Source organism: Danio aesculapii, chromosome 1 (assembly GCF_903798145.1).
Source record: "Danio aesculapii chromosome 1, fDanAes4.1, whole genome shotgun sequence".
NCBI lineage: Eukaryota > Metazoa > Chordata > Actinopteri > Cypriniformes > Danionidae > Danio > Danio aesculapii.
In genome coordinates this window covers 60,158,567-60,173,117 of record NC_079435.1, presented here as the reverse complement: position 1 = coordinate 60,173,117, position 14,551 = coordinate 60,158,567, and the positions used below count along the sequence as shown (strand labels likewise).

General features: G+C 37.9%; 1 protein-coding gene across 1 annotated transcript; it reads left to right on the top strand.

Moving 5' to 3' along the window:
- Positions 1 to 11,059: 11,059 nt before the first annotated feature.
- slc5a3a (solute carrier family 5 member 3a) lies at positions 11,060 to 13,117 on the top strand. Its single transcript, XM_056452918.1, has one exon. The coding sequence runs from the start codon at positions 11,102 to 11,104 to the stop codon at positions 13,115 to 13,117; it is 2,016 nt and encodes a 671-aa protein (XP_056308893.1). The 5' UTR covers positions 11,060 to 11,101.
- The last annotated feature ends 1,434 nt before the right edge of the window (positions 13,118 to 14,551 follow it).

Below are 14,551 nucleotides of genomic sequence, written 5' to 3'. Positions count from 1 at the left end.
TACCCTAAGTAACGTATTCAGATTTATAAAAGTGTAGACAGCGCCCTCTAATGGACTTGTCATCTAAAACGTACAGTAAAACGTACCCTAAGTAACCTTTCAGCTACACAAAAAGTGTAGACAGCGCCCTCTAATGGACTTGTCATCTAAAACGTACAGTAAAACGTACCCTAAGTAACGTATTCAGATTTATAAAAGTGTAGACAGCCCCCTCTAGTGGACTTGTCATCTAAAACGTACAGTAAAACGTACCCTAAGTAACGTATTCAGATTTACAAAAGTGTAGACAGCGCCCTCTAGTGGACTTGTCATCTAAAACGTACAGTAAAACGTACCCTAAGTAATGTATTCAGATTTATAAAACTGTAGACAGCGCCCTCTAGTGGACTTGTCATCTAAAACGTACCCTAAGTAACGTATTCAGATTTATAAAAGTGTAGACAGCGCCCTCTAGTGGACTTGTCATCTAAAACGTATAGTAAAACGTACCCTAAGTAACATTTCAGCTACACAAAAAGTGTAGACAGCGCCCTCTAGTGGACTTGTCATCTAAAACGTACAATAAAACGTACCCTAAGTAACGTATTCAGATTTATAAAAGTGTAGACAGCGCCCTCTAGTGGACTTGTCATCTAAAACGTACAGTAAAACGTACCCTAAGTAACGTATTCAGATTTATAAAAGTGTAGACAGCGCCCTCTAATGGACTTGTCATGTAAAACGTACAGTAAAACGTACCCTAAGTAACATTTCAGCTACACAAAAAGTGTAGACAGCGCCCTCTAATGGACTTGTCATCTAAAACGTACAGTAAAACGTACCCTAAGTAACGTATTCAGATTTATAAAAGTGTAGACAGCGCCCTCTAATGGACTTGTCATCTAAAACATACAGTAAAACGTACCCCAAGTAACATTTCAGCTACACAAAAAGTGTAGACAGCGCCCTCTAGTGGAATTGTCATCTAAAACGTACAGTAAAACATACCCTAAGTAACGTATTCAGATTTATAAAAGTGTAGACAGCGCCCTCTAGTGAACTTGTCATCTAAAACGTACAGTAAAACGTACCCTAAGTAACGTATTCAGATTTATAAAAGTGTAGACAGCGCCCTCTAGTGGACTTGTCATCTAAAACGTACAGTAAAACGTACCCTAAGTAACGTATTCAGATTTATAAAAGTGTATACAGCGCCCTCTAATGGACTTGTCATCTAAAACGTACAGTAAAACGTACCCTAAGTAACATTTCAGCTTCACAAAAAGTGTAGACAGCGCCCTCTAGTGGACTTGTCATCTAAAATGTACAGTAAAACGTACCCTAAGTAACGTATTCAGATTTATAAAAGTGTAGACAGCGCCCTCTAATGGACTTGTCATCTAAAACGTACAGTAAAACGTACCCTAAGTAACCTTTCAGCTACACAAAAAGTGTAGACAGCGCCCTCTAATGGACTTGTCATCTAAAACGTACAGTAAAACGTACCCTAAGTAACGTATTCAGATTTTTAAAAGTGTAGACAGCCCCCTCTAGTGGACTTGTCATCTAAAACGTACAGTAAAACGTACCCTAAGTAACGTATTCAGATTTACAAAAGTGTAGACAGCGCCCTCTAGTGGACTTGTCATCTAAAACGTACAGTAAAACGTACCCTAAGTAATGTATTCAGATTTATAAAACTGTAGACAGCGCCCTCTAGTGGACTTGTCATCTAAAACGTACCCTAAGTAACGTATTCAGATTATAAAAGTGTAGACAGCGCCCTCTAGTGGACTTGTCATCTAAAACGTATAGTAAAACGTACCCTAAGTAACATTTCAGCTACACAAAAAGTGTAGACAGCGCCCTCTAGTGGACTTGTCATCTAAAACGTACAATAAACGTACCCTAAGTAACGTATTCAGATTTATAAAAGTGTAGACAGCGCCCTCTAGTGGACTTGTCATCTAAAACGTACAGTAAAACGTACCCTAAGTAACGTATTCAGATTTATAAAAGTGTAGACAGCGCCCTCTAATGGACTTGTCATCTAAAACGTACAGTAAAACGTACCCTAAGTAACATTTCAGCTACACAAAAAGTGTAGACAGCGCCCTCTAATGGACTTGTCATCTAAAACGTACAGTAAAACGTACCCTAAGTAACGTATTCAGATTTATAAAGTGTAGACAGCGCCCTCTAATGGACTTGTCATCTAAAACATACAGTAAAACGTACCCCAAGTAACATTTCAGCTACACAAAAAGTGTAGACAGCGCCCTCTAGTGGAATTGTCATCTAAAACGTACAGTAAAACATACCCTAAGTAACGTATTCAGATTTATAAAGTGTAGACAGCGCCCTCTAGTGAACTTGTCATCTAAAACGTACAGTAAAACGTACCCTAAGTAACGTATTCAGATTTATAAAAGTGTAGACAGCGCCCTCTAGTGGACTTGTCATCTAAAACGTACAGTAAACGTACCCTAAGTAACGTATTCAGATTTATAAAAGTGTAGACAGCGCCCTCTAATGGACTTGTCATCTAAAACGTACAGTAAACGTACCCTAAGTAACATTTCAGCTTCACAAAAGTGTAGACAGCGCCCTCTAGTGGACTTGTCATCTAAAATGTACAGTAAAACGTACCCTAAGTAACGTATTCAGATTTATAAAAGTGTAGACAGTGCCCTCTAGTGGACTTGTCATCTAAAACGTACAGTAAAACGTACCCTAAGTAACGTATTCAGATTTATAAAAGTGTAGACAGCGCCCTCTAGTGGACTTGTCATCTAAAACGTACAGTAAAACGTACCCTAAGTAACGTATTCAGATTTATAAAACTGTAGACAGCGCCCTCTAGTGGACTTGTCATCTAAAACGTACCCTAAGTAACGTATTCAGATTTATAAAAGTGTAGACAGTGCCCTCTAGTGGACTTGTCATCTAAAACGTACAGTAAAACATACCCTAAGTAACGTATTCAGATTTATAAAAATGTAGACAGCGCCCTCTAGTGGACTTGTCATCTAAAACGTACAGTAAAACATATCCTAAGTAACATTTCAGCTACACAAAAAGTGTGTACATCGCCCTCTAGTGGATATATGTCATCTGAAGCAAGCCGGTGGAAAGTAACTGATGTTTAATGTCACAAACTACTGCAAACAATCTTAGAATTATATATATATATATATATGTGTAATAATTATCCAAATGCAACGAGAGGAAGATTTTTAAACAGTGTCAATGATTATCTTTATCAAATAGGCAGACAAGAAGTCTTCTGTCGTACTTTACTATAGAGTCACTTCTGTTCTCACTCAGACACAGAATCAGTTCAAGCCAGTGTTCAGACAACCCAAGGGTTCGACTAACCTATTTTTCTCTTCATTCTATTTGTGTTCAATGGCTGCTGGGGCCTGAAGCTGCGGTCAAAGGCGGATCTGAAGTGTCGAAAACAGTGTCGCTCTACACAGACAACAGAAACTAATGCTATTCTTGCAATTATAGATAAGGAACACTTCTAAAAATCAGCATAGAGATTTAAATATTTAAATATGCTCTGCAGTATTTTGGTTTGATGTGGTAGAACGCATTTACAAACTGATTTTTTTACCATGCAGTGAAAGTAAATGCTGACTGAAGACTTTGTGGTTGTTTATTAATACCTGAAACTGAAGGTCAAGTGCGTTGCATTGAGCATTACTGTAAACAACACACATTGTTGTTCATGCAATAGGCAGAAAAAGTGTATATACCACATATGCACTATACAGTATATACCACAGCCTACTAGACAGAAATAGTAATATGTTAGTAGCCTATGCGTTTGCAAATATAGGCAGGGAGTTTGCACATTTCCGGTGATCGCTGCTTTTTCTGTCAGCTTTGAGCAATTCTGCCTCCTAGCGCATGATGTAAAAAGTGCAGTCAATCATAAAACACTTCAGAGGATAGAAGAGTGTGTTCATGGTCATGCAAGACATTTCTATCATTACAGATGAAGTCTAATGATCTCTAAGGAACTGCTTTGACACAGTGCGTGGCCAGAAATCACATTAATAAAGCCTGCAAAGATGCAACTATATAAGCAATCACATCAGTGCATATACCCAGGGGAAAAAATACTTATTCATTCATTCATTTTCATCTTAGTCCCTTTATTAATCTGGGGTCACCACAGCGGAATGAACCGCCAACTTATGTTTTACACAGCGGATGCCCTTCCAGCTGTGACTCCTCACTTGGAAATATCCATACACACTCTTTCACACACTCCAATTTAGCTTACCCATTTCACCCGTACCGCAACTGACCCGGCCGGGGCTCGAACCAGTGACTTTCTTGCTGTGAGGTGATTGTGCTACCCACTGTGCCATCCTGACTTAGTCGCTTTTATCAGGGGTCGCCACAGCGGAATGAACCACCAACTTATCCAGCATATGTTTTACACAGCGAATGCCCTTCCATCTGCAACCCAGTACTGGGAAACACCCATTCACACTCATACACTATTGCCAATTTAGTTCATCAATTCACCTATAGCGCATGTGTTTGGACTGTGGGGAAAACCGGAGCACCCGGAGGAAACCCACGCCAACACAGGGAGAACATGCAAACGCACACAGAAATGCCAACTCGAACCAGTGACCTTCTTGCTGTGAGGTGACAGTGGTAACCACTGAGTCACGGTGCTGCCCTAACTATAGTTTTTACTACAGTAAACTGTGCTGTATTGTATATATTTGTAGAAACGTAATACAGTAATAATTTAATTTGTATATATTACTATAGTTGTAGGGGTGTCACGGTGGCGCAGTGGGAGGCACAATCACCTCACAGCAAGAAGGTTGCTGGTTCGAGCCTCGGCTGGGACAGTTGGCGTTTCTGTGTGGAGTTTGCATGTTCTCCCTGTGTTTCCTAAAAAACATGTGGTACAGGTGAATTGGGTGGGCTAAATTGTCTGTTGTGTATGTGTGTGAATTAGTGTGTATGGGTGTTTCCCAGTACTGGGTTGCAGCTGGAAGGGCATCCGCTGCGTAAAAACATATGCTGGATAAGTTGGCGATTCATTCTGCTGTGGTGATTCTAGATTAATAAAGAACAAGCCGAAAATAAATGAATGAATACTATAGTTGTATTATTGTAGAATCACCACAACAGATTTATTCCAGTACTTTTACTATAGTGTTGACTATAAATTACTGTAGTATTTTTATGTGTCTCTGATAATGTTTTGTTTATTATAAGCACAGTATTGCTGATTTTTATGTTGCTTTAAATGCTTGAGCTCTTTTAAAAAGGCTTCCTTTTGATTGGCCTTCAATGTTCATTCATTCATTCATTCATTCTTTTTCTTTCCAGCTTAGTCCCTTTATTAATCAGGGGTCGCCACAGCGGAATGAACCGCCATCTTATCCAGCATATGTTTTACACAGCGGATGCCCTTCCAGCTGCAACCCATCACTGGGAAACACCCATACACTTTCATTCACACACATACACTACGGACAATTTAGCATACCCAATCCACCTATAGCACATGTGTTTGGACCGTGGGGGAAACCGGAGCACCCGGAGTGTTCATGTTCATTCATTCATAAATAAATAAATAAATGTTTATATAAAAAAGCAGGGTGACATGGTGGCTCAGTGGTTAGCACTGTCGCAATACAGCAAGAAGGTCGCTGATTCGAGTCCCTGCAGGGTCAGTTGGCATTTCTGTGTGGAGTTTGCATGTTCTCCCCGTGTCGGCGTGGGTATTGTATGAGTAAGTGTGTGTGTGAATGTGAGCGTGTATGGGTGTTTCTCAGAACTGGGTTGCTGCTGGAAGGTCATCCACTGTGTAAAACATATGCCGGATAAGTTGGCGGTTAATTCCGCTGTGGCGACCTCTGATTAATAAAGGAACTAAGAGAAAGGAAAATGAATGAACAAATGAATACGCAATTAAACAAACAACAAACAAATAAAGAAAATAAAAAACATTTTTGATGCACATTTTGGCAGTAATTGTGTTTTGGGGAACTGAATATGCAAAGTTGCAATTTTTAGAAACAAAAGTGTCTCAGAGTGCACGGAAGATACCCCAAATTAAAAAATACTATACTCATTTATTGCTAAAACTATAGTGTTTTAAAAGCATACCATATAAATACAGTAAAACTAGCTTTGGTAGCACAATATATAGCAATATAAATGACCCAGTGCTGTAGTTTTCTACATCTATACTGTATATTATACTAAAATAAACCAGAGAGAGCTGAACTGTACTGTTTTGCATTGTTTAGATTTGTCTAACTACACAGCAGAGCAGTAAAAGAAGCTTGTGAACGTTTATAATTGTTGCAGTCTTGACCTACATACACACACCTGGCCTCTTCTACACACACACACTGAAAGATCTTTATCTGCTCTGTACTACACTCGCACTCTTATCACTCAAGTGTGTGTGCTTTGTTTTTTGTCTTGATCAGGTCTTGATGGAAACTTCTGAACTGAAGGGCTATACTGCCACCATCTGGCGATCATTTGTATTTACAGTTAGCGCATGTTTCAGTTCTTCACAAATGAAGTCAAACTTATTAGCACTATACTGTTGTATCTGTAACTAGTTTTACTTACAAGTGTCTTTTATCGGAGAGAACTATTTTTCTTCAACACAGGAAGTATTTATTTTTATGGTACTAATAATATTGACTATAGCAGTGTTTCTCAACCCTGTTCCTGAAGGCACACCAACAGTACACATTTTCATCCTCTCCCTAATCAAACACACCTGAATCAACTTATCATAACATCAGAAGAGACTCCAACACCTGAAGTTAATGGGTCAGAAAAGGGAGACATCCAAAATATGTACTGTTGGTGTGCCTCCAGGAACAGGGTTGGGAAACACTGGACTATAGAACATCACTTGAGAATTATTCATATTTAACATGCAAACTCCACACAGAAATGCCAACTGACCCAGCCGCGGCTCGAACCAGCGACCTTCTTGCTGTGAGGCAAGAGCGCTACCCACTGCGCCACAATGCACAATACGATCTATTTATTCACGTATTCATTCATTAATTCATTCATCCATTTATTTATTCATTAATTCCTTTATTTTATCATTTATTTATTTAATCATTTATTCATTCATTCATTTATTCATTCATTTATCCATTCATTTATTCATTTATTTATTCATTCATTCATTTATTCATTCATCCATTTATTTATTTATTATTCATTTATTTATTAATTCATTCATTTATTTATTCATTCATTCATCCATTTATTCATGCATTTATTCATTCATTCATTTATTTATTCATTCGTTATATTTATTCACTCATTCATTTATTCATTCATTTGTGTATTCATTCATTTATACATTTATTTATTCATTCTTTCATTTATTCATTAATTGATTCATTCATTCATTTATTCGTTGATTTATTCATTTATTTATTCATTTATTCATTTGTTATTTATTTATCAATTTATTTATCCATTCATTCATTCGTGTATTCATTCATTCATTTATTTATTTATTTATTTATTTATTCATTCATACATTCATTCATTCATTTATTTATTCATTTATTCATCCATTTATTCATTCATTTATTTATTTATTCATTCATTTAGTTATTCATTCATTCATTCTCATCTCTTAGTCCCTGTATTTATCTGGGGTCGCCACAGTGGACTGAACCACCAACTATTCTAGCATATGTTTTACACAGCGAATGCCCTTCCAGTACCTGGAAACATCCATACACTCACACACACACTCATGCACTACGGCCAATTTAGTTTCTTCAATTACTCTATAGCGCAGGGGTGTCCAAACTTGGTCCTGGAGTTGCCAGTGTCTGGCAGAGTTTAGCTCCAACTTCCTTTAACACACCTGCCTGGAAATGTCTAGTACACATAGAAAGAGCTTGATTAGCTGGTTCAGGTGTGTTTAATTGAGGTTGGAACTAAAATATGCAGGACACCGACCCTCCAGGACCGACTTCGGACACCCCTGCTGTAGCGCATGCGTTTGGACTGTTGGGGAAACAGGAGCACCCGCAGGAAAATCAACACGCCAGCACGGGGAGAACATGCAAGCTCCACACAGAAATGCCAACTGACCCAGCCGGGACTCGAACCAGGGACCTTCTTGCTATGAGGCGATTAGTGAGTCACTAATCACTGAGTCACCGTGTCCTTACCACAACCACAACAGTGGGCAGAGCGAGTTTGCTGACGTCATGGTCGCGCGCGGGGGGAGCAAATTGAGGCGTTTAACGGTTTACTTATCATCATCTTCATCATCATCATCATCATCATCATCATCATACGCAGGTTAAAAATCTGCACATCTTACAGTAAAGACTTCGGTGAGTCTAAATGAGCGTTTATCGCTTAAAAATCACATGTATTTCTGTCAGACTCCTCATAAGCAGTGACGAGAACTTCTGACAAGAGTTTTGTCTGAATGTGTGACGCTAATTTCACTCCGCTGCGGTTTGTAATTATTGATATTTGCCTTTTGCTTATCAAATGTTAACGTTAAATTGTCATTTTCAAGTTAATCTGAATGAAACCTGCTCTTTCAGATATTATCTTGTTTGATTGTAGGTATAAAAACTATTTAAACAATACGTTTTATTAAGGTTTAAATGTATAAATGGGTGTTTACCTAATGTATTGCATATACGGGAACTTATGAGATGATATTAGCTGTCACGTTTACTTTTTCGTGATGATATTGTTGCTTTCCTTTATTAAGCAGTCAATTTAAAGGGCTAGTTCACCCAAAAAATGCTAATTCTGCCATTTACTCACCTTTTACTCGCTTCTAAGCTAAACTTCTGCTAAACACAAAGGAAGATATTTTGAAAAATGTTGGAAACTTGAAATTATTGACTTCCATAGTATTTGTTTTTGCTACTATAGAAGTCAGTGGTTGCAGGTTTTCGGAAAAAAAGTTATCTTATTTAGTGTATAAGAAAGAAACTTATAAAGGAAAGAAACCACTTGAGGGTGAATAATTAGTGAGTAAATTTTCATTTTTGGGTGAACTATCCTTTTAAATCATTGGGTACTTGATTTGCTTTGGTTAATATATTATATACAGTACATGCATTGCATATACAATTGTACACTTAATGTGCTTAAGAGTATAAATGAGATTTATCGTTTAGAAATTACATTCATTTCTGTCAGACTCCTCATGAGCCGTGACCAGAACTTCTGACTGGAGTGTTGTTTGAATGTGTGACGCTAATTTCACTCGGCTGCTATTTTTAATTTTTTCCTTTTGCTTATCAAACGTTAAGTTGTCATTTTCAGATTAATCTGAACGAAACCTGCTCTTTCAGATAGTATCTGGTTTGATTGTAGGTATATAAACTATTTAAACATGGTTTTATTTAGGTTTAAATATATAAATAGCTGTTTACATTATTTATTGGGAAAGCATGAAATGATATTGACTGTCACGTTTACTTTTTTCGTGATATTATTGTTAATTTCCTTTATTTAGAAGTCCACTTAAAGCGATAGTTCACTCAAAAGTGAAAACTCTTGTCATTATTTACTCACCTTTTACTTGTTTCAACCTTTCCTCACGAGTTTCTTTCTTCTGCTAAACACTGAAGAAGATATTTTGAATATAATGTAAAGAAGAAAAATGTTGGAAAACAGAAACCATTGACTTCCCTAGTATTTGTTTTTCCTACTAGTCAAGAGTTGCAGGTTTTCAGAAAAAAAAACATCTTCTTTAGTGTATGAGAAAGAAACTTATAAAAGTTCACTTGAGGGTGATTTGAATAGTGAGTGATTTTTAAGTTTCAGGTGAACTATCCTTTTAAAACATTGGGTATTTCATTTGCTTTGGATAATAAATATATATATATATATATATATATATATATATATATATATATATATATATATATATATATATATATATATATATATATATATATATATATACATACATATACATATACAATTACTAGTACATACTTGTACTGTTCTGGATTGTTAATGAAACTGCTTGCATGATAATTAAACTGGTTTGATCTGTGTTTTTTTGTGGGGATCCTGTGTGAGGTTGTATGAAAATGTTTGGAGAAAAAAAGAAACTAAAATAATAATAACATTTTGTTAAAACATTTTGTTAACATGAACTAAATTTGCAAGTCCAATAAATAATTTCATAACTACGGATTAGATAAATATGTAACAAATTCATCAATAAAAATAATCAAACAATTTTATTTGATTAAAACTGAGAATTAAAATAAACAAATTAGATTTTAAAAATATATGAAATAGCAAACAATACAAAAAAGACAGTGTTTAATCTATTACAACACTGTAGATTTAAATTCAATATGTAATTTGTGATTTTGGGGCAACACGTTGGCTCAGTGGTCAGCTCTGTTGCCTCACAGCAAGAATGTCGCTGGTTCGAGCCTCGGCTGGGTCAGTTGGCATTTCTGTGTGGAGTTTGCATGATCTCAGACAGATGCGCATGCTCGAGTGACGTCACTGTCACTGTCACTGGACGGTAGCCCCGCTGCATGTGTTTGGAGTTTAGAGTTTGGAGTTCAGACTCGCAATTGACATTTTTATTCACTAAATATTTGTCTCTTCTACTTGGGGTGAACAATCCCTTAACACATTTATACAAACAAATCTGCTTTCAAACCTTCTGTCTCTCGAGCATCTGCCTGTCGTTTGTAGCTTTAGCCTGCTAGCACCGCTGGTCAGCTAAAGCTACTGACCTCTTTCATTCAGTTAGTTAATGGGTGTTTCCCAGTGATGGGTTGAAGCTGGAAGGGCATCCTCTGTGTAAAACATATGCTGGATGCGTTGGCGGTTTATTCCACTGTGGTGATCCCAGATTAATAAAGGGACTAAGCTGAAAAGAAAATGAATGAATTTCTGATTTCCTCCTTTTGTACATCTAAATGGAGTTCATTTATTATTATTATTATTATTATTATTATTATTATTATTATTATTACTATTACTATTTTACAAATCTATTTATTGTCTCTCTTTCAGAATTCACTGTTATATGTGGACGACCAAACCGTGAATATCTTGTTCCAACAAGAACTGAAGGATGGCATCAACAATGGAGGCAGCAGATATCATTGTCGTTGCCATGTACTTCGTTCTTGTCTTGTGCTTTGGCTTTTTTTCGATGTGGAGGGCGAATCGAGGTACCGTGAGCGGATATTTCCTAGCCGGTCGCTCCATGAACTGGTTTGTGATCGGTGCATCACTGTTTGTGAGTAACATCGGCAGCGAGCATTTCATTGGTCTCGCTGGCTCTGGCGCGGCAAGCGGCTTAGCCGTCGGAGCTTGGGAATTCAATGCAATTCTCCTGCTACAGCTCCTAGGCTGGGTCTTCATACCTGTCTACATCCACTCTGGAGTCTACACAATGCCAGAATATCTCTCGAAAAGATTTGGCGGCAATCGGTTGAAGATTTACTTTGCATCGCTCACTCTTCTCCTTTACATTTTCACCAAGCTCTCAGTGGATCTTTATTCGGGAGCGCTTTTCATCCAGGAGTCTCTAGGCTGGAACCTTTACGTGTCTATAATCCTTCTGATCACCTTGACTGCTCTTCTCACGGTCACCGGGGGTCTGGTGGCAGTCATCTACACGGATACTCTTCAAGCGTTCCTCATGATATCAGGAGCGCTGTGTCTGATGGCTATCAGCTTAGTTAAAGTTGGCGGTCTTGAAGGATTGCGCACCAAATACATGAACGCTCATCCAAACATCACTTCTATAACACTGGAGAATAATTTAACCTACTCAAATTCCTGCCATGTGAATCCCAAAGCAGATTCATTCAAGCTTTTGAGGAGTCCATTGGATAAGGACTTGCCTTGGCCTGCTTTTCTTCTTGGTCAAACTCCGGCTTCCATTTGGTATTGGTGCGCTGATCAGGTCATAGTCCAAAGAGTCTTAGCAGCACGAAATGTTGCCCACGCCAAAGGGTCAACCTTACTAGCAGGCATCCTGAAAGTACTTCCAATGTTCATCATTGTGATTCCAGGAATGATTTCGCGTGTGCTTTTTGCTGATGAGCTAGCATGCATTGGTCCAGAGCATTGCATGCAAGTGTGCAACAGTAGAGCCGGTTGCACCAACACGGCATATCCTCGACTGGTTATGAACATCATGCCTGTGGGTCTTCGAGGACTGATGATGGCAGTGATGTTGGCGGCTCTAATGAGTGATCTAGACTCAATCTTTAACAGCGCCAGTACTATCTTCACCCTTGATATCTATAAGATGATCCGTCACCAGGCTTCCTCTAAGGAGCTCATGGTTGTGGGACGTGTTTTTGTGGTGTTTATAGTAGCTATAAGCATTGCTTGGGTGCCATTTGTCATTGAGATGCAAGGAGGTCAGATGTTCCTCTACATTCAGGAGGTGTCTGATTACCTCACGCCACCCATCGCTGCATTATTCCTGCTGGGAGTGCTCTGGAAGCGCTGCAATGAAACTGGTGCATTCTGGGGTAGCTTTGTGGGATTGATTTTGGGAATTGTAAGACTGATTCTGGCGTTCGTCTATAGAGAGCCGGATTGCGACTCAATTGATGACCGTCCTGCTTTCATTAAAGATGTTCATTTCATGTATGTTGCTGCTGTTTTGTTTTGGGTTTCTGGAATTGTGATTGTGGTTGTCAGTCTTTGCACCAATCCACCAAGTAAAGAACAGATTTCCAAGACTACCTTGTGGGGACTGCGCAACAGGAATCCACCTTCAGACACAAAAGCGAAAGGAGGGAATGGCAAACATGAGCAGACATTGGATGGAGTGGAATTTCAACCATCGTATCCTGAAATGCTCCTAAATGGCCACTTGGAGGCTCCTCACACCAACAAACAGGGCACTGAGCATGCAGCCAGAGATAAGGGACGATGTGTGAAATGTTTGGAGTGGTTTTGTGGTTATAATAAACATTCAGAGGAATCTGATTCACCCTTTGAAGATGATGGCAGGAGTGTTCATGAAATGCTCGAAGAATCTGCACAAAACAAAATTGCTCTCAACATTGGGCTCTTGTTGGTGTGTGCGCTTGGAATCTTTTTATATGTATATTTCTCTTTGTAATTATTCCATCTATCTATCTATCTATCTATCTATCTATCTATCTATCTATCTATCTATCTATCTATCTATCTATCTATCTATCTATCTATCTATCTATCTATCTATCTATCTATCTATCTATCTATCTATCTATCTATCTATCTATCTATCCATCCATCCAATCATCCATCTGTCTATCTATCCCTCTGTCTGGTTGTCCATTTGGCTGTCCATCCATCCATTATTTGTCCATCTATCTAGCCATCCTTCCTTCATGCTAAATATCTATTTATCCCTCTGTCTGCCTGTCCATTTGGCCGTTCATTCATCCATCCATCCACCTGTTTATCTATCCATACTTCCTTCATGCTTTTTATCTATATGTGTCTCTGTCTGTCCATCCATCCTTTCTTCACGCTTTGTCCATCCATCCATACGTCCATCCATTCATCCCTCCCTCCCTCTCTCTGTCTGCCTGTCCATTTGGCTATCTATCTATCTATCTATCTATCTATCTATCTATCTATCTATCTATCTATCTATCTATCTATCTATCTATCTATCTATCTATCTATCTATCTATCTATCTATCTATCTATCTATCTATCTATCTATCTATCTATCCATCCTTTCTTCATTCTGTCTGTCTATCTTGTTTGTATATTGAAATTTGCCTATTGTATATCTGTTCAAGAAGTAATGTTTTTGTCAATGTTGTAATGTTTTATTGTTCATGCACATTAGTGTTGATCACAACAAAAACAGCATAGTGTCAACCATGCGGTATTTCCTAGAATGAACAGTCAATAGACTTGTCAAACATCTCATTAATCTCATTTGACAGCACTTGTGACATAATGCTGAATAATTTCCGCATTGTGTTTTTAAAATTACCTTTAGGTCTCTCGTTTTCTTAAATAAAAGCATAAATAAAATGTTCTGCTTCTGATTTGTTTATCTATTCGTCTGTCCATCCAACCACCCATCCATCTTAATTCTTTGTAGTTTGTCACAAACATGTTATATTGAGATTTGCCTAAAATATATCTATTGAAGATGTAATTTAGAATTTGATTTGTATTTTTTATTTATTTTTTTTTTGTACTGCATACTTGACTCAAAATGTAATGTGATTAAGCCAAGTGCACTTTAATCGTGCCCTGATACAACATTTACTGTTGCATAAATGCATGAAGCGTAAACCATGTGGCATTTCCTTGAAGGAACATTCTGTAGACTTCAAACTGGTTCATCTTTGTATCTCGATTCATGTCTGAAAGTGTGTGCATTAGTCATTCTCACCATTGAAAACTACTTATTTCTCTACCCAGCAGGCACATAATGTCATACGACATTAATATTAGGTTAGATTTAGGTCATGATGTCAGGTGTAGGCATGGGCCGGTATAAGATTCTGACGGTATGATAACCTTGGATAATTTCACGGTATTGTGA